The sequence below is a fragment of the Lathyrus oleraceus genome, chromosome 3 (genome assembly GCF_024323335.1).
Source record: "Lathyrus oleraceus cultivar Zhongwan6 chromosome 3, CAAS_Psat_ZW6_1.0, whole genome shotgun sequence".
NCBI lineage: Eukaryota > Viridiplantae > Streptophyta > Magnoliopsida > Fabales > Fabaceae > Lathyrus > Lathyrus oleraceus.
Genome location: NC_066581.1, coordinates 213902607 through 213922363, shown reverse-complemented (window position 1 = coordinate 213922363; position 19757 = coordinate 213902607). Strand labels below are relative to the sequence as shown.

At 35.5% G+C, this 19757-nt stretch overlaps 1 protein-coding gene across 2 annotated transcripts; it reads right to left on the bottom strand.

Annotated features, from left to right (window-relative positions):
- Nucleotides 1-14419: 14419 nt before the first annotated feature.
- On the bottom strand, nt 14420-19032 carry LOC127126400 (polynucleotide 3'-phosphatase ZDP). 2 transcript variants are annotated; one of them, XM_051055328.1, is made up of 10 exons: nt 18217-19029; nt 18076-18132; nt 17765-17836; nt 17572-17628; nt 17320-17396; nt 17032-17113; nt 16078-16194; nt 15804-15940; nt 15601-15670; nt 14420-14671 (listed from the first exon to the last, which is right to left on the bottom strand). In XM_051055328.1, exons 1-10 carry the CDS (start codon nt 18529-18531, stop codon nt 14624-14626), a joined length of 1032 nt encoding a protein of 343 aa, XP_050911285.1. In that variant the 5' UTR covers nt 18532-19029; the 3' UTR covers nt 14420-14623. The 2 variants fall into 2 exon arrangements, with proteins under 2 accessions (XP_050911285.1, XP_050911284.1); XM_051055327.1 differs by lacking the exon at nt 14420-14671 and adding an exon at nt 15200-15477 and having other exon boundaries at nt 18217-19032.
- Between the last annotated feature and the right edge of the window lie 725 nt (nt 19033-19757).

The window sequence follows — 19757 nt, the reverse complement described above, 5'->3', positions numbered from 1 at the left end:
TCTATACAAGGGATTACATTCTCAATACACCACCTAATTCATTTTATCTAAGCTATCTACATTCATCATAGATCTTAATTTCTTAAACACTTCGACTGATACTCCTTTCATCATGATGTCTGCAATCTAATTCTCAGTTCTACAGTGTTCCAAAGCTTCATTTTTGCTACTTGTTCTCGAATATAATGGAACCTTATTTCGACGTGCTTGCTTATTCTTTGTGTTATCCAATTCTTCACCATATTGATAGCAGACATGTTATTGATCTTCATGGTAAATGCTCCATGATTCTTCCATGTAATTTCTTCGACCAAATTCACCATCCATATTACTTGACATGCACATAGAGAAGCAGTTATGTACTCTGCTTCACACGACGACAGTGCCACTACTAGCTCTTTTCTTGATTTCTAAATAATTGGTGCACCACCTAACATAAATACACAGTCAGTTGTGGATTTTTTATCCTCAGCATCACTACACCAACTTGAGTTAGTGTAACCCACTAGTTTTCATTATTTTCAGATACCTTAGTATCCTCTTCATTGCTGCTAGATGTGATACATTTGGCTTCTGTATGAATCTATCCACCATACCTACATTGTATGTTAGATCAAGCCCTGTGTGACAAAGGTATCTTAATCACCCAATAAGTCTTATGTATTGTGTTAGTTTGACATCATCTTATTCTGAGTCTTTCGGTAGTTCTAATCTTGGTTCAGCGGGTGTCGAAGTCGAATTGAAGTCTTCAATCTCAAATCTTTTGAGTATTTTGCTTATATATCTTCTTTGATCCATCATCGAGCATCTATTACTCTTGTAGAATTCGATGTCAATGAAGTATGAAGTGTTACCCAGATCAGACATTTTGAACTCCTTATTGAGATCAGCTTTGAAGTCTTCAATCTCTTTCTTGCAGTTACCTGTTATCAACAAGTCATCGGCATGGAGACGTAGTCTAAGCAATTCATTATTGCTTCTTCTTACATATACTCCATGTTCATTTGTGCACTTCAAAAATTACTTATCCCTTAGGAAACCATTTATCTTTTTATTCCATCCTCTTAGAACTTGTTTAAGTCCATACATGGCTTTATGCAGCCTGTATACCTCGATTTCTTCACTTTGTTTCACAAACCCGACTAGTTGTGTAACATAAACTTCTTCATCTAAGGGACCATTTAGGAATGCACATTTCACATCCATCTGACACATATGTCAGTTGTTCATGTTTGTTAGACCAACAACCAACTTGATTGTTTCTATCTTAGCAATAGGTGCAAAAACTCCGTCGAAGTCGATCCCTTCTTTCTAAAGAAATCCTTTCGCCACAAGTCTTACCTTGTGTCGAGTTATTTCTTCTTTGGGCTTTAACTTCACTTTGTATACCCATTTCACATTGATTTCCTTCTTTCCTTGAGGCAATTTGACAAGTGACCAAGTGTTGTTGACTTCGACGGGCTTTAGTTCCTCATTCATTACTTTCATCAACTTTGAATCCTTCAATGCTTTAGTTGCATTGGCTGGTTCGACATCTACATAGAAAGCATAATGTATCAGCTCACCTTCATCATCTACGGCATCATTTGATGCAATCATACATTCTTGCAACCTTGTAGGCATGTGTCTTGTTCTTTGAGGTCTGCTTGTGCTTGCTTGACCTCTGACTTCTTCTTGTCGAACTTCTCTTTTGACTTCACTTGTCGATTCTTCACATAAGATTCTCACTTAGTTCTTCTTTACATTTTCAGTCCAATCTCATTCCTTAAGCCCCTTTATGAGCATGTCCCTACTGATCATTACTTGCTAGTTCACTAGGTCGAACAACTTGTATCCATCAGTCGAATGATATCCTATTAGGATCATTTGACTCGACTTGTCATCAAGTTTTCTTTTTAAGTGATTAGGCACATGTTTATGTGCTATAGATTCAAACACTTTCATATGACTTAAGCTAGGCTTGACAACATACCAACATTCTTTTGGCGTGATTCCTTCTAGCCTTTTCATCAGACATCTATTCAGAATATATGTTGCAGTCGACACAGCTTTTCCCCATAATTCTTTGGGTAGATGCTTGCCTTTCAACATATTTCTAACAATATTTATAATGATTCTATTATTCCTTTCAGCAGTTCCATTTTGTTGTGGAGTGTATGGGGGCACCACCTCATGCACAATCCATTCTTTTTCACATAATGTGTCTAAGTCTTTCAACACATATTCTCCAACATCACCATTCCTCAAAATCTTGAGCTTCCAATCACTTTGTCTTTTAATCATAGATTTAAACTTGGCAAAAACCTCGATCACTTCACTTTTCTTCTTGATTAGGTAAGTCCATCGTTTTCGGCTAAAATCATATATGAATGTGACTAATCCGCTGTCGCGCGCGGATCAAAACGAGTAATTTTGTAAAAACGTAATACAGCGACAATTAAACTCGGATATCGTCTCAAGGATTCTTGTTTGTAATAATTAAACGTAATCGAATGGGGGGTTGATTTGATGTTCAATTACAAAAATGCAGAAAATAAGTGATTATGAAAAGTGATTATTTGAATAAGCTGAAACGAATCAACCCACTATATCATCTTTCGACTTATCATTGATCCCTATAAAATTCCAATTCCCTAAACGGGTCTGATCCTATTCGATTACAAAAACTACTGACAAGCGCAATAACAATTATACGAAGTTTGTCCCTGAATTCCGAGTAAAGCAAACGGATTAAAACTATTGCGAATTAAGCAAACGCAATATGATCGAACGCGATAATGCAAAAGCTACACTAATCACGAAATTGATTCAAAAGCAGACAACAATCAAATTAAAGAATTCTATCATGTAAAAACAATTAAATTAAGCAAGTAATTGTGATTATAGATATAATTCAAAGGAACAGATTAATGGAAAATTATAAAAGAACCTCAAAGTGGCATCCGATTACAGTGAATTGATTCTTGGGAAATTAGTTCTCCATAGTCATTCTTTGCAAGCTCTCAAATTCGTACATGAACCGTGATTTTCCCGTTCAATTCCCAATGGTGTACGGCTGCTAGACCTAGGGGAAAACAAAGACCCGTTTTACAACTCAACAAGGTCGACCCAGCCCACTACAAATGACCCAACAAAAATACAAATAAAATTCTGCAACTTCAACAGACTTTCTGGCCCTGCTACAGTCCGATTCAGCTCTCGACTTCTGAACAAAAGTTGTAGATCTTTTTCTTAGCTTTCCATCAACTGGTAGCACGTCTCAATCCGATACTCCTAGCTCAAGATATGATTTTTCTCGTGAAAGCTGCTAATGCTGAAAATTAAATACGAAAATTAAATAAGTGCAAAAATAACATAAATTATGAAAACACATTAAAACATAAAAATAATCAAAGCAAACGAAAGAAATGCTTGAGTACAAACATGAAAGAACGTGCATCAAAATGCACTGATCAAATTCTCCCACACTTGAACTTTTGCACTCCGAGCAAAATGAAAAATAAAACAAAACACAGACACATCAACGATTACTCATTCTAGGCTACAAGTCATCTTCGGTTAAGTTTGCTTCGATAGATACTAATCTTGCACACTAAGGACATTGTAAGAACACTAATCCACAATTATGCAAACATAAACCTCCTGAATACACAAATCAACTTGAATCATGTTATTATATTAAAGCCTAACTTACTCATCCTTCTTTGACTCTTTTTCATTCAGGCGCAATCACATTAAGCCCGTTATCTCCACACACTCATAGCAAGGCGACCGGTTAGTGACTCTGATCCTTTTCTGCACGGGGTTCTGGTACTTAAGTGGCATAACCCTTTGCTTACTCAATTGTAGTTGCGAGGGATCGGACCGTAATCCGCCCTACCAAGTTCAGCACCAGAACCCGCTGAACCAACTACAAAAAAGTCTTATTTTCATTTTTTTTAAGGTTCTATATCCGTTTGGTTAAGTGACCGGGTGAAGGTCACCAAACTTAGAAGGTGCATTCCCTTTTCTTTCTCTTTTTTTTTCTTTTCGGAACACTCACTTATATTCATCGGCTTCCCTGCGTAGAGTGTGTGTGAGATGGTGCTGACTGCTGAAATAAACTACTCAAGAGCTATCAGAGGATGAGAATGTAATGCTAAAACATAATAAAAATTCAACTTAATTTCCATATGCAGGAGACTTACGGTGTTAAAACAATACCAATCTTGTGAACTTTTCCCAAGTCTCTACAAACCAACCTCAAATTATTCTATAGCCTAAAACTTTCAACAAAAATGCAATTTTTTTTAGAAAGAAAACAAAAACAAAACAAAACAAAGAACAAAAATAAAGAAAATAAAGTATTCCTTCCCCCACACTTAAAATATGCATTGTTCTCAATGAAAGAAACAAACATAAAATAAGAGAGAGAAGAGAGAGGAAAGAACACACCCGAGTAGTCAAGGAGGATAGGTGATCACATAAGCAGCCTTTCCCAAAGAGATATATTCTACATTTTTTTCTTCCAAAGTGGGGCTGTCACGGAATAGCTTTGGGTAATGTCCATTGAACTTGAAATTTTTATTAGTATCTTCGCCTTTTATTCCAGGACCAAAGAATCTTCTAAAAGTAAAAATGTCAAATCGACACGTGAAGGTGATCTGATCTGGAATGTCAGCCAATGTCCAACCAATTGCCTTTTTATGCTTCCTTAAAACCTGCAAAAGCTTATTTTCTTGATCGAAATCAAGGTTAGAAGAAATTATAGTCGGTAGTTTTTCATTCATCTCTAAATAAGCATATTTCATATTTTCAGGAAGTTGCTTCAACTCGAGGGAAGGTGGCTGCTCAATAGGAGGAGTGTTTGGGGCAGCCGGGATGTCAAGAGCTTTATCTACATGAACAACTTTATTTGCAACCTCATCTGCAGTAAGAATATCAACTTGCAAGGCAGCCTCAATTTCAGCACAAACAGAGCAAATTTCAGTTTCAGTACAAATATTACAAGAATAAACATCATCAAAACCAGACAATGATGGAAAATCAGATGCAAACAAATCACTACAAGTATCATCAACAATTTCAGAAATCAAATCTATTTGAAAAACAGAATGTTCTTCTAAGGGTTGTTGATTTGATCCTTGAGCTTGCTGCATGGCATTCACCAAAGTGGCAAGCTGCCCAATCTGTGTTTGCAAAGTCTTTAAAGTAGAATCTACTTGTTGTTGAAATTGGAGATTATTTGCAGCCATTTGTTTGACAATATCTTCTAGTGAAGGTTCAGAAGATGCAGAACACACTACCTCAAATTCCTTCAGATGCTCATGCGGATCCTCACCTGCAAGACCACTAAACCTTGGAAACAAGTATATCAAACCAGATTTCAATTCAAAAGGAGTGTGAGCTTCAGGATATTCAATACACATGTCATTGTAATTCACATCAGGGACAGCTAACTGCCTTAAAGTTCTTTGGTCAGCCATAGTAAAAAACAACCACAGTGAAGGAAAACGATTAAAATAAATTTAAAAAAATAAACTAACACCGAAATTAATCTAATGACGTCAATTAAGAATTTTGAGAATTTTTTCAGATTTTTTTAAAACTACCAAAACAGAAAAAAAATCATAAAAAATAGAAAAATAAGTAATTTCGATTTTTTAGGGTGTCGTCCACTATTTATATTACTGATTTTTTCCTAATGAATCGACAAAAAATCGGAATAATCTGAGACAATTTGTTTAAAAACAGATTTTTTTTTTATCTCAAACCGCAAAAAGACCAATACGCAAGTTGGACGAAACTGCGAGGAAACTAGGACCTATACGCTTAGACACTAAACCTATGACTCTAAAAACGATTAAAAGAAACAAGAATCCCCGGCAACGGCGCCAATTTGATCCGCGATCGCTCGCGGATCAAAAACGAGTATTTTTGTAAAAACGTAATACAACGACAATTAAACTCGGATATCGTCTCAAGGATTCTTGTTTGTAATAATTAAACGTAATCGAATGGAGGGTTGATTTGATGTTCAATTACAAAAATGCAGAAAATAAGTGATTATGAAAAGTGATTATTTGAATAAGCTGAAACGAATCAACCCACTATATCATCTTCCGACTTATCATTGATCCCTATAAAATTCCAATTCCCTAAACGGGTCTGATCCTATTCGATTACAAAAACTACTGACAAGCGCAATAACAATTATATGAAGTCTGTCCCTGAATTCCGAGTAAAGCAAACGGATTAAAACTATTGCGAATTAAGCAAACGCAATATGATCGAACGCGATAATGCAAAAGCTACACTAATCACGAAATTGATTCAAAAGCAGACAACAATCAAATTAAAGAATTCTATCATGTAAAAACAATTAAATTAAGCAAGTAATTGTGATTATAGATATAATTCAAAGGAACAGATTAATGGAAAATTATAAAAGAACCTCAAAGTGGCATCCGATTACAGTGAATTGATTATTGGGAAATTAGTTCTCCATAGTCATTCTTTGCAAGCTCTCAAATTCGTACATGAACCGTGATTTTCCCGTTCAATTCCCAATGGTGTACGACTGCTAGACCTAGGGGAAAACAAAGACCCGTTTTACAACTCAACTGGGTCGACCCAGCCCACTACAAATGACCCAACAAAAATACAAATAAAATTCTGCAACTTCAACAGACTTTCTGACCCTGCTATAGTCCGATTCAGCTCTCGACTTCTGAACAAAAGTTGTAGATCTTTTTCTTAGCTTTCCATCGACTGGTAGCACATCTCAATCCCTGAATTCCGAGTGACCTAGATGGAATTTTCCCATCCTGCGTAACAGGATAAATGTCTATGGGCCCAATATTGAACTGGACAAGGATGACACGATCAATGCCTTGTGTTCAATATAGACATAAGGGCAAAATGGTAATTGTACACATAAGGATTATCACAGAAGGATTTGTCAGATCACATGACATTTTAGTGTCTTGGGTAGCAGTGATGTGTTGCTAGATACCGCTCACTGTTTATTATGTTAAATACGTGATTTAATATAATTGCCAATGTCGCGAAAACCTACAGGGTCACACACAAAAGGACAGATTGATGAGAGATAGAGTAACTAAGGAATATCGTAATGTACAATGCACTTAAGTGAATTGTAGAACATCGTAAGGTACGGTATACTTAAGTAGAATACGAAATATGGTAAGGTACCACGCGCTTAAGTGATTTTGGCATATTATAAGATATGGGCCATATACACTTGAGTGGTCTTTTTAGCTTGCAGCCCACACAAGTGGTTCTATAAATAGAACCCTTGTGTAGAAGCATTTGTGCAGTTGCAATTTTGTTTCTCTCTCACTCTCTCTCTCACTCAAAGTCTTCATTCATAGCAGCTAGCACTGAGATTGAAGGAATCCGTTCATGTGGACTGAGTAGAGGCGTTGTCATCGTTCAACGTCCGTGATCGCTCCGTAGATTTACATCAAAGGTTACAATCGCCACAAGAGGTAACGATTCTATCACTGATCATGCCCATTCGTAAGGATCACTAAAGGAGAAATTTTTTAAATTCCGCTGCATTTTGGATCGCTCTTCTCCTTCACATATCGCATTGAGTCGCACGTGTCGGTGTGAATTATTGTTTGTGTGATTATGTGATATGATTGCATGGATATGATTTTGGTAGATATGCATATGCGTGGATTTTAGATGATCCATTTGATATGAATTGTTGATGTGTTGTTGATGTGATATGTGTGCATATTTGTGATATATGTGATAAAATGGTGACTTGTATGCATTATGGAATCATGTGAAAGTTGTATACATATTTAATGATGATTTGTATATGATGATGGATGATAATATGTACATGAAATCGATATATTGTGAAATATGACTTTTATACATCATTTAATATTTATAAATGAATACTTGTGGATTGTTTAGCCATGTCGTATGATGGTAAACATGTGATTCTTTAATAAGATGATATGATGCATGTTTGTATGAAACGTGACGAATCTAATAATATATGTATATTTGTTATACATTTCATATTATTATGTTTTTCTATAATGATTTGAATTCTCACCCTTCTATTGGAATGATGTTCTATCGCGATATCGCTCAGGTACCGAAGATAGTGGTGCTTCGTACAAGGATTAGATTCGGAGGTTATTTCTTGTTGTGTTTTGACTAGGTAGTTTATAGTGCTCTGGTCATGTAACATTTGGGTTTATGGGATTATTTGTATTTATTTTGATGTTGAAAGATATTGTTGTGCTCTCTTTTATCTTGTTATTTGGATATGTTGGATTTGATGTTGAGTGCCCTTAGAGCCCAAAATGATATTTTGTGGTAGATGATTTATGAGAATCATCATTTTTACCATTTATAAAGAGAGATGTTATTCCATTATGTGAGTTTTCATGTTGGTTATTTGGTTTTGATTTATAATCCGTGTTACTTGTATGTGACCATGAAATGTGTTGTTTCTGGCAGAAGTAAATGTGACACCCTCGTGTATGCATGCTTTAATTTACTCTAATTATGCAATTGTATGTTGTATTTGAGTAGTAGTAGTTTGGGGGTGTTACATGTTAAGCTTGTGTATCTAATTTAGAACTGAAAAATAGATGTCACAATTGCACTTCTTCTCCCTTTGTTTCCCTTAGGATTTGTTTGCCGATTCATGTGATGGAGACATTGAAGATCATTTTTCACTGATGGTGTCAAATAGTCTGGGTAAACATAGATGACTCTTAGATAGTGCAAGGAACAAAGATTTAATGACAACCTCTGGTAACTAGTTATGTGTCTCGGCTCTTCAATTTGATAGTGGGGAGAGACACCTACAAACACTCTAACGCTCAAGTCAGTAACGACCGATGTGTGGGGTATTTTCATGTTATAATAGTGTGTACCTTGATGTGATTTCATCGTTATACTTTTATAGTAGGGTTTTCAATGGCCATGAACATTTTGCATCAGATTGTTATTCTTGGGATTACACCAAATCTATGGAGAATTCTGAATCAATTTTGATAAACAAAAATCAATCTTTCGGATTTATTACTCATCTTGTTTTTCACTCTTCACTCAAGTGAATCAACCAACATTGGTTGTAAGATGATTCTACTGCACAATTGATAATGAGAGAAGAAGAAAAAGATGAATTGGGGAAGAAAGGAAACTAGGGTTTCGACGAAAAAGGGGAAGAAGAAGAGTTGTGAATTCTGCAGAGAAACTTCTCAGCTTCTAAATTGAAATTTTATTATACTTTTCTCTATGCAATCGCATTACAATCAACTAAAACAAACAAATAAAACTAAGTCAAAACTATGTCGAGATACACTTCTTCGACATTTTGACAACTCCATGTTTCTGTCGAGCAACATGTTTCTACGCAAGAAATTACATTCTCAACGCACCGCCTAATTCATTGTGTCTAAGCTATCTACATGCATCATAAATCTTAATTTCTTAAACACTTCGACTGGTACTCCTTTTGTCATGATGTCTGCAATTTGATTCTCAGTTCTGCAGTGTTCCAAGTTCAGCTTCACTTTTTCTACTTGCTCTCGAGTATATAATGGAACCTCATTTCGATGTGCTTGCTTATTCCATGTGTTATAGGATTCTTTGTCAGATTGATAGCAGGCATGATGTCTATCTTCATGGTAAATACTTCTTAATTCTTCTCTGTAATTTCTTCGACCAAATTCACCATCCACATTGCTTGACATGCACATAGAGAAAAACCTATGTACTAGACTTCACACGATGAAAATGCCATTATTGGTTTTTTTCTTGAGTTCCAAGCAACTAGTGTACCACCTAGCATAAATACATAACCATCTGTGGATTTTGTATCTTCAGTATCACTACACCAACTTGAGTCAGTGTGACCCACTAGTTTGCATTCTTTTCTTTCAGTAGTTATAGGAAACAAAATACCATAATTGCGAGTTTATTTCAGATACCTTAGTATCCTCTTCGTCGCTGCTATATGTGATACATTTGGCTTCTGCATGAATTTATCCACCATACTTACATTGTATGCTAGATCAGGTCTTGTGTGACAAAGGTATCTTAATGACCCAATAAGTCTTATGTATTATGTTGGTTCAACATCATCTTCTTCTGAGTCTTTCGACAGTTGTAGTCTTGGTTCAGCAGGTGTCGAAGTCGAATTGCAGGCTTCCATCTCAAATCTTTTGAGTATTTCACATGCATATTTTCTTTGATGCATCATCGAGCATCTATTACTCTTGTAGAATTTGATTCCAAGGAAGTATGAAATGTTACCCAGATTAGACATTTTGAACTCCTTGTTAAGATTAGCTTTGAAGTCTTTGATCTCTTTCTTATAGCTACCTGTTATCAACAAGTTATTAGCATAGAGACATAGTCTAAGCAATTAATTATTGCTTCTTATTACATATACTTCATGCTCAGTTTTACACTTCACAAATTCCTTCTCTCTTAAGAAACTATATATCTTCTTATTCCAATCTCTTAGAGCTTGTTTAAATTAATGCATGGTTTTATGCAGCCTGTATACCTTGTTTTCTTCTCCTTGTTTCACAAACCCAATTGGTTGTGTAACATAAACTTCTTCATCTAATGGGTCATTCAGGAATTCACATTTCACATCCATCTGACACATATGTCATTTTTTCATGCTTGCTAGACTAACAACCAACCTTATTGTTTCGATCCTAGCAACATGTGCAAAAAACCTTGTCGAAGTCGATCCATTCTTTTTGAAGAAATTTCGCCTCAAATTTTGCCTTGTGTCGAGTGACTTCTCCTTTTGTATTTAACTTCACCTTGTATAGCCACTTCACATTGATTGCCTTCCTTCCTTGAGGCAATTTGACAAATGACCAAGTGTTGTAGACTTCGATGGACTTTAGTTCCTCATTTATTTCTTTCATCCACTTTGAATCTCATAGTGCCTCAATTGCATTTATTGGTTTGACATTTACATAGAAAGCATAGTGTACCATCTCACCTTCATCATCTACCATATCATCTGATGCAATCACACATTCTTGCAACCTTGCAGGCATGTGTCTTGTTCTTTGAGGTTTGCTTGTCCTTGTTTGACCTCTGACTTCTTCTTATAGAACTTCTCTTTCGACTTCACTTGTCGATTCTTCACATAAGATTCTCACTTAGTCATTCTTTACATTTTCAGTCCAATCTCATTCCTTAAGCACATCTATTATCAGGTCCCTGTGATCACTACTTGCTAGTTCATTGGGTTGAACAACTTGTATCCATCAATCGAATGATATCCTATTAGGATCATTTGACTCGATTTGTCGTCAAGTTTTCTTTTCAATTGATTAGGCACATGTCTATGTGCTATAGATTCAAACACTTTTAGACGACTTAAGATACGCTTGACACCATACCAACATTCTTCTGGCGTGATTCCTTCTAGCCTTTTCGTTGGACATTTGTTCAGAATATATGTTGAAGTCGACAAAGTATTTGTTACCCCCAAAAGAATCCACTTGTATATGACCACATACATCAAAGTATATGATTTCACGAATTGCCTTCGACTTGCTTCTTAAAACTTTGCTGAAGTTGTTCTTATATTGCTTTGCTTACACACATTCCTCACATACTTCATTTTGAATTTCAATTTCCACTAACCCTAAAACCATATTTTTTCTTTTCAGATCTCTGATGTCTTTGAAGTTGAGATAGTCAAGTTTATAGTGTCATATCCATCTATCCCTGCTAGCTGCAGTTGCAAGGCACTTGTGCTCCATCACATTAAGTTCAAACTTAAAGGTTCTATTCTCATACATGAGATCCTTAAAGATTAACCTTCCACTTGAGTTGAGAACTCTCTTCATCTTGTCTTCAATCAACACTTTGTAATTCTTTTCGACCAACTGCCATATGTTAAGCAAATTACTTTTCATGCCTGGTATATACGATACATTGAAAATTACTAACTTCTTGTCTTCTTTCCTCATAATCAGAACATCACTAATACCTTCAGCTGTTAGAGTATTGTCATTTGCAAATTTCACCATGTTCTTCATCGAGGATTTTATGTTGACATGTCAATCTTTCCTACCAGTCATGTGTGATGAGCATCTTGGGTCCAAGTACCATTGGTCCTTGAATCTTTCTTCATCTCTTGTTGTGACCATCAACAACATCTCATCTTCTTCATGCTTTGCTTGCTTTGCATCATTTTCTTGATTCTTATGTTTTTTAAGACAATCATTAGAGTAATGACCATACTTCTGACAATTAAAACATTGAATGTGACTTTTGTCAGGTTTTCGTCCACCTCTTCTTCCTCTACCAGCAGCACCACCTACATGGTTAATTTGGTATGAGGGTCTTCTCTGGTTCGACGCATTTCTTTCTTGCTAGTTTTCTCTATCAATCGAATTGTTGTAGCCTCCTCTACATTTGTTGTCAAACCACTTCCTTCTGTCGTTCTTTTCTCTTGTTGATTGCGTATACAAAGTCACATCATTCTTCAACTTGCTTGGAGCTCTTTCAGTCATTCTTTGTTCATGAGATTCAAGTGTCCCTTGAAGTTCTTCCTTCGTCAATATTGACAAGTCTTTCGATTCTTCTATGCCTACTACTACGTGACCAAACTTTGGGGTCAATGACCTCAAGATCTTTACGACAACTGATCTTGATGTCAACGTTTATCCGTATATCTCGATTTGATTCACTAGTTTCGTAACTATAGTGAAAAAATCAGTTATGCTTTCACATTCTTCAATCTGAAGCAGTTCATATGTTTTTTTGTGAGTTCGTAATCTCACCTTTTTCACCTTCTCAGCACCTCTAAACGATTTCTCCAAGATTTCGTATGCTTCTTTCGCTGATTCTACATCACTGACCTTTTCAAAATTATCTAGATCAACGCATTGATGAATCATAAAGAGGACTTTATAATATTTCTTCTTCAATTCTTTATGTGTAGCCTTTTGTTCATCCGTCACGTTTTCTACAAGCTATGTCACTCCCTCATTCACAAGATCCCAAAGATCTTGATTGTAGAAAACAATCTTCATCTGCTTGTAATAATTCTTGTAATTCGATTCTTCAGAATTATGAGACTCGCCATAAAATACACATTCAAATTATTCATTGCTCTATGCTTCCCAAGAATCACACAGTCGGTGCTCTAGATACTAGATGTTTGAATTAAAATAAATTCCTTATGGGGAATTACACAAAATCTATGGAGAATTCCGAATCAATTTTGATAAACAAAAATCAATCTTTCGGATTTATTACTCATCTTGTTTTTCACTCTTCACTCAAGTGAATCAACCAACATTGGTTGCAAGATGATTCTAATACACAATTGATAATGAGAGAAGAAGAAAAGGATGAATTGGAGAAGAAAGGAAACTAGGGTTTCAACGAGAAAAGGGAAGAAGAAGAGTTGTGAATTCTGCAGAGAAACTTCTCAGCTTCCAAACTGAAATTTTATTCTACTTTTCTCTATGCAACGGCACTACAATCAATGATAGGGTAACTCCCTATTTATAGGCTGAGATTGTTTGCACACCGAATAATCTCCAACTAACCTAACTAACTCAACTAAAACAAACAAATAAAACTAAGTCAAAACTATGTCGAGATACACTTCTTCGACATTTCGACAACTCCATGTTTCTGTCGAGCAACATGCTTCGACATAAGGAATTACATTCTCAACAATTATGAGATAGAACAAATGTCAGAAGATCCTTTAAGATGCGATCTATCAATTATGTTCCCCCTAGTTAATCTAATCATGTGTCCTTATAGAGTAAGTTCATTTTAGATCATGTTGGATTAGAAACTTCTTATGGATAAATGGAGAAGTGACACCATCGACCTGGCATCAGAAGAATGACGTGGGCTTTTTGTCGTAATGATTTCTGGTGGATCCTACACCGGGTCAAATCCAAACCAGGTGGTCATTGGCCTAGACTGAAAAAATTGGTTTGTAGTGGTCATTGAAAAAATTAAGGTTAAAGAAGGAAATGATAAGGAAGTTTACAAGAAGGTTGAACATGGTGCTATCAACGGGATCATAAGTCAATATTAAAGTATATCACTTTGTTCAACAAGTTGGAGAAGATAGTGAAATTCATCCTAATTATATTAGTAGTATGAAAGAGAGAAAGATGAGTCGCAAAGAGAAGAGAGTTGCATAAAAGGATAAGTGATCTTGCGCATAAGTTGAAAATGATGACATTTTTTATGAAAAAAGGATTCTTGTAAACACAAGCATTGGAAACGCAATCATACTTAATAATGTACTAGAGAGTGTTCATGTTAAAGCTGAGGAGTACAATACTAATTTCACAAAGACATGATAAAAGGCCAAAAATAAAATATGATATAGATGCAAGCAATGATGGTAAACAATAAAATAAACACAGCCTAAAACAAATTATGACATATAATTGATGAAGCAATTCAGCCAGAAATATTGAAATTGAAGCGCAACAAAGAAAAATACATTGTGACAAGTTTTCCAACAACACTAGGTTAATAAATTAGTCTTCTACATCTAGACAAAAGCTGTGGTAATGTCACTTCGAAACAAAGCTAGCCCCTTCTATGAACCAAGGACCAAATTAGAAGCTCATGCGGCAAAGAAATCTTCAGGGAGATGAAATTTCAAACCATTAGCCTGCAACCATTGAAAATAACTAAATGAATTAAATAAAAACCTGCAAAAGCTAAAACCAGGTAGTTTCCAATCAATCGGTAAAATTAAAATTAAAATATTTATGACATCAAAGTTCAGATGTTTTGTCTTGTCATGATAAATTGGATTCTTAATAATGATGGTAGACTGATTATGACAACACGTTTATAGAAACCGAATTGAGGAGTTCAATTTCATGAAACACTCTTTTTAACCATATTCTCTCACAAAGACCTTGAGACAGCTCTAAATTCATCTTCTGATGAATTAGGGACATAGCATGGCATCATATTCTGTTTGTATTGATTGAATGATGATTACACTGAATTGGATTTATTTATAGATCTTTTTTTGTGACCGGCTAAATCAGGTTAAGTCTAGAACTGTCTCACACGTGTCTGTCAATTTGTTAGAGTTGTTTTAATTGTTTCTAACTGTCAGATGTCAATTTGTTAGAGTTGTTTTAATTGTTTCTAACTGTCAGATAGTTAGTTACAGTTTGTCACAGGGTTATGCTATAGTGTACATTAATCAATAATAATCACAACTGGTGAAAGATACAACCATAAACCTAAACAACAATCACAGAGAGATAGATAGAAAGAGAGGCACTCAAACTTCGCATTATGAATCATGCCATGATTCATCAATGTTATCGATTGCAGATGCATCTATAGCGGAAAACAAAACATTCCCATTTTATGCCCCGTCATATCTGCCACAAAAGGCCATGGCACAGCCAGCCTCCACAAATTGGCCATGATGGTCGTCACAAAAATTCGCCATAGCTGATATTTGACAATGTTGTTATTCATTTAACAATAATTACGACTTACTGATAAAAACTAACTATTTCTTAAATGGTGTTCAATTCATAAGTTATTTCCTTGTTGCTAAAATAGTTAAATTACCTCTGCAAATTTAATATCAGCGTCACTATGATCTTTTTTTCTTCCGGCTGCATCACCGACATAAAATGATCTACAGCACAGAAAATGTATTTTTAACATTTACAACCCTTTGTGAATAAAATCTCATGTTATTCTAAATAAAATTTAAGAAAGGAATCCAAAATAAAGCATCAATTGAGCAATCAAATATAAGAAAACCTAACTGATTCATATCGATGGTAATGCCAGAGTTGAAGTGTTTCTCCATAAGTTGCCACATTCCTGGTTTTGGTTTTCGAAAAGGATCGGCTTCTTTCGTTCCAGCCTTGCCTGATTTACCTGTCCCACAAGCTATAAAAACCTGCATAGATAAATTTTGGTTACTCGTGTCAGTTCAAACACAGCTTCTAACTGACTCGGCTGGCAATAATAACTAATCTTTGGTACTTAATGATGCTGCTCTAATATAAGCTACATTTGTACTACCAACAAATTTACCTGAATTGGGACCTTCACTTTCTCAATAAACTGATTTAGACGTCCAATTTTTGAGTCCACAGCTTTTTGTCTTTGATTCTTCCAACGTTCAATATTGGATTCATTGGTGAAAATTACCTGCAGTAGACAATAAGCACCACAGTAGAGAGCACACTACACTGTAAGTTTCACACAGGCAGCACCATTAAATAAGAAAAAGTATTTCAGTTGAATGGGACAGAATTACAATTGCAAATTGTTAGTAGGCCTCCAGTTAATAAAGCTCATGTAAGGCGCAGAGGCCAAATGGGCCAGCCATGGTGGATGGCGGTCCATGGTGGAGAGACAAAATCCGGCCATGCTGGCTGCTTTGTGTCATCATCATAGCAGATATTTGCCAATGTGCCCAGCCCAAAAAACTTCATTGCTATCCGGTCAGCCGATTTTGTAGGGATGAGTTAGGCTCAACCACAATTCTTGAGATGGTATTGGAGCCTATGCGATTTTGTAGAGATGAGTTAGGCTCAACCACAATTTGTGAGATGGTATCGGAGCCTATCCAACATCACTTGTTAGACTTCCCACATCGTCCACGCTTCGGCCTAATCTTACAAGCCGGTTTTGTAGAGATGAGTTAGTCTCAACCACACATTCTGAGACAGCATTCTAGAATCATGTTGTAGTCGAATAATAGGAAATAGAAGGGTATCGGGTTGTTTGGAAGGGGGTCTGGACGGTTGAGGGAAGTGGCAGGCTCTCTAACTCCTGTTTATGTGTAACTTAAATTAGTAACTACCTATCCTAAATTATCTGCATTCTGTCCCAGTGAAACAAGTCGTTTTCTGGGTATTTTCAGCAATAAATCTGTCTTTAAACCAGTCATTTCTATTAACATATAGACCAGTTCTAAGATGCATTTCTATGTTCAGTCAAAAATCTATTATAAGCTCTCTTTTACAGATAAAAGGGACACACCAGTTTGTAGCCATTGTTGTATAAGCTTTGCAGCTTATCAGGAATTACAGGATACATGACAGACCAAGCATTAGGACCTGTTCTGAAAGAAAAATATAATTTTCTCAAAAATCAGAAACTTTGTGCATAATAGTAATAATAATAATAATAATAATATATCCATTCTAAGAACTTATCAGTGCAAGCGCTACTTAACCTCACCGGAAGCCTTTAACACTACCATTTACATCCAAACAAATAGCATTTAATTTAATAATCAGAAAGGCATGACTTCAGATGTAGACATACATATTCACAGCAGTTTTCGCAAGACACCCGTCAAAATCAAATGCAGCGATTTTACTTGAATCTTGCAAACCATCATCCTGCAAATTATCAAAGCATAGAACAAGGGGGAACATGTAAACCATAAATAGAAGTATGCATTTTTTGGATATTCCTTGAAATTTTTAACTGAATAGCTTGCACCCTTTCAGTACAACCATGCTGGGGGAAAACACACACACGCACACACCAAGGCTACTACTCTCAGATTCTCACCCGTTCAAGAAAAATGACTGTTTGGAACGCCTTCCATTTAGGCAAAAGGGTAGCATCCTGGATCAATAAATAATTTCATTGAAAGTGAAGTAAAATGTGTAAGGACTGATCAGTAAGGTTAACAAAATTATTAGCTTAAAAATGTGATAAGCTTTCATTATCAAAAATCAAAGCTGTCAAGGAAAAACCTCACCTTGTATGTACTCTTGACATCAGAAACTGAAAAGGTGATATTAACCCCAGAATTAACATCAGACGTGGATAACTGCAAGCAATAAATATGAATAAAAGCATCAGGCACAAAAGAGAATTGCCAATACGCCATTTGAAGGAGAAAATAGAAGTTTGAAAATAACATAACCAGCAATACACATTTCCTTTTCAACATTAATATCAATGAAGACTTACATAATTACAAAAATACCCGATCATTTAAATATCATGAGCATTGATATTGTTACTTGAATAATAATATTATTATTGTGTTGAAAATGGAGCTCTCACATCTTCAGACTTGTCCTGTCCAGCAAAAAACTTCGTGAGAGGTTCCTGGTCACCGCTCTGGAAACAAATAAACAAAAACCACATAAACAAACACTCGAGAAAAGAAAGGAAGCTGAAACACAATGTTTGAAAGGAACGCACCTTCAGGGAGGAAAAGCCAGTAATGGTCTTAGGATGAGAGTTAGAGGAGGATATAGGGAAGCAACTGAAGTGGTGCCATTTAGTAATGTCCAAGAGTCTCGCCATGCCCCTTGAGACCAATCCCAGTCTTAGGGTTTTGGATTGTATGGGTACAAAGCATTTCTTGCACATAGAACGGTTCGACTTCGCATACTCCGCGACAACCTTGGACAGCGCCATCGACAAGTTTTGAAATGAGAGAGAACAAGCGTTCACAGAAATGGCGAAAATGGGAAGAGAGGCAATCAACAAGAAGACTTTGGGAATTTGCTGCATGAAAAATGAAATGATAATTTAGTAGCTTCCTATAAATAAAAGTGTTAAAACTTCTACAGGATCAACTTGTACTGTTGTACACAATAATTTTCTACAAATTATAGTAAAATAAACTAGGGTTTTATAGAGGATCAACTTGTATGGATATATAGAACATAACAAACTACACATTCACTATATGTAAATTGAGAAAAACCCTAAAACAAAACGTAGTAAAGCAATATATGTAAGCATTTTCAGAGATAAGAGCGTAAAAATCTGTATCTTTGTAATGTTGTTTGAGTTGAGCGATACTGGATACTTATATGAACGAGTTTCAGAAATTTCTGGAACCCCCACACGAAATAGCTGAAGGATGTGAGATGAAGAAGAATGAGTTTGGCGCCTATGGAGTCTGACGGCAGTGATGGAGGGAGAAGAAGAGGAGTGTGATTAGATTTTTATGAACTTACATTTTTATTTTGCTAAATAGTGGAAATTAGGAAAAACATTGTTTTATATTGATTGATAGTTGAAGTATATGTTTAATTGAAATTGGAAACATATTCATTTCATTTAATTATTTTACTCACTTGTCATTTGTATAGTTTGACCAAACACGACTTTAAATGTTTATTGTAAGTCGGTGGTTGAATTGGAATTTGATAATATAAAAGATGATTATCAGTTTTGGCTTGCTTATAGTGTATGTGTTGGCTTTGGCGTCATGAAATGTTATGCAAACAATAATAAGGACGAAACTATATCCCCATGTTGGTTTGGTGGTTTTAAGGAAAGGCTACAAAAGATAAAGAAAACAAATATGTTTGTTAGCATTCCCATAGACGATATTATAACACATTAAGTCATAAGTGTTTCAATTTATGATCACACATGAAGGGCATAGATCTAATGTTGATTTTACACCGCTGGATGTAAAAAACATACACAAAAGCAAGAAGACAAAAAAGTATGGTGGACGACAGGGTTGAATGTATTTCGCAATATTTTCAATTAAATTTATTAGAGAATTCATATTTCTTTCATGCGTGTCAGATGGATATATATGAACAAATCACCAATGTATTTTAGTGTGATAGAAATATGATTTGGGATTATGGGTATTTTTGTGATGTTTTATATATTGCGCCAATCATGCAAATAGACCATTTGCTTTGTTTTATTATTTCTACCACTATAATGGTTTAATAATTTTTGGTGCAACTCTATTGTATGATGAGACAATT

Bases quoted from the DNA above. Each gene is read 5' to 3' on its own strand.
- LOC127126400 (XM_051055327.1), bottom strand. From the start codon at position 18,531: ATGCAGCAAATTCCCAAAGTCTTCTTGTTGATTGCCTCTCTTCCCATT. The intron at 17,629-17,764 runs GTGAGGTTTTTC...TTATTGATCCAG, and splicing joins ATGTCAAGAGTACATACAAG to GATGCTACCCTTTTGCCTAA. The intron at 17,114-17,319 runs GTATGTCTACAT...TTTTTCTTTCAG, and splicing joins GCGAAAACTGCTGTGAATAT to AACAGGTCCTAATGCTTGGT.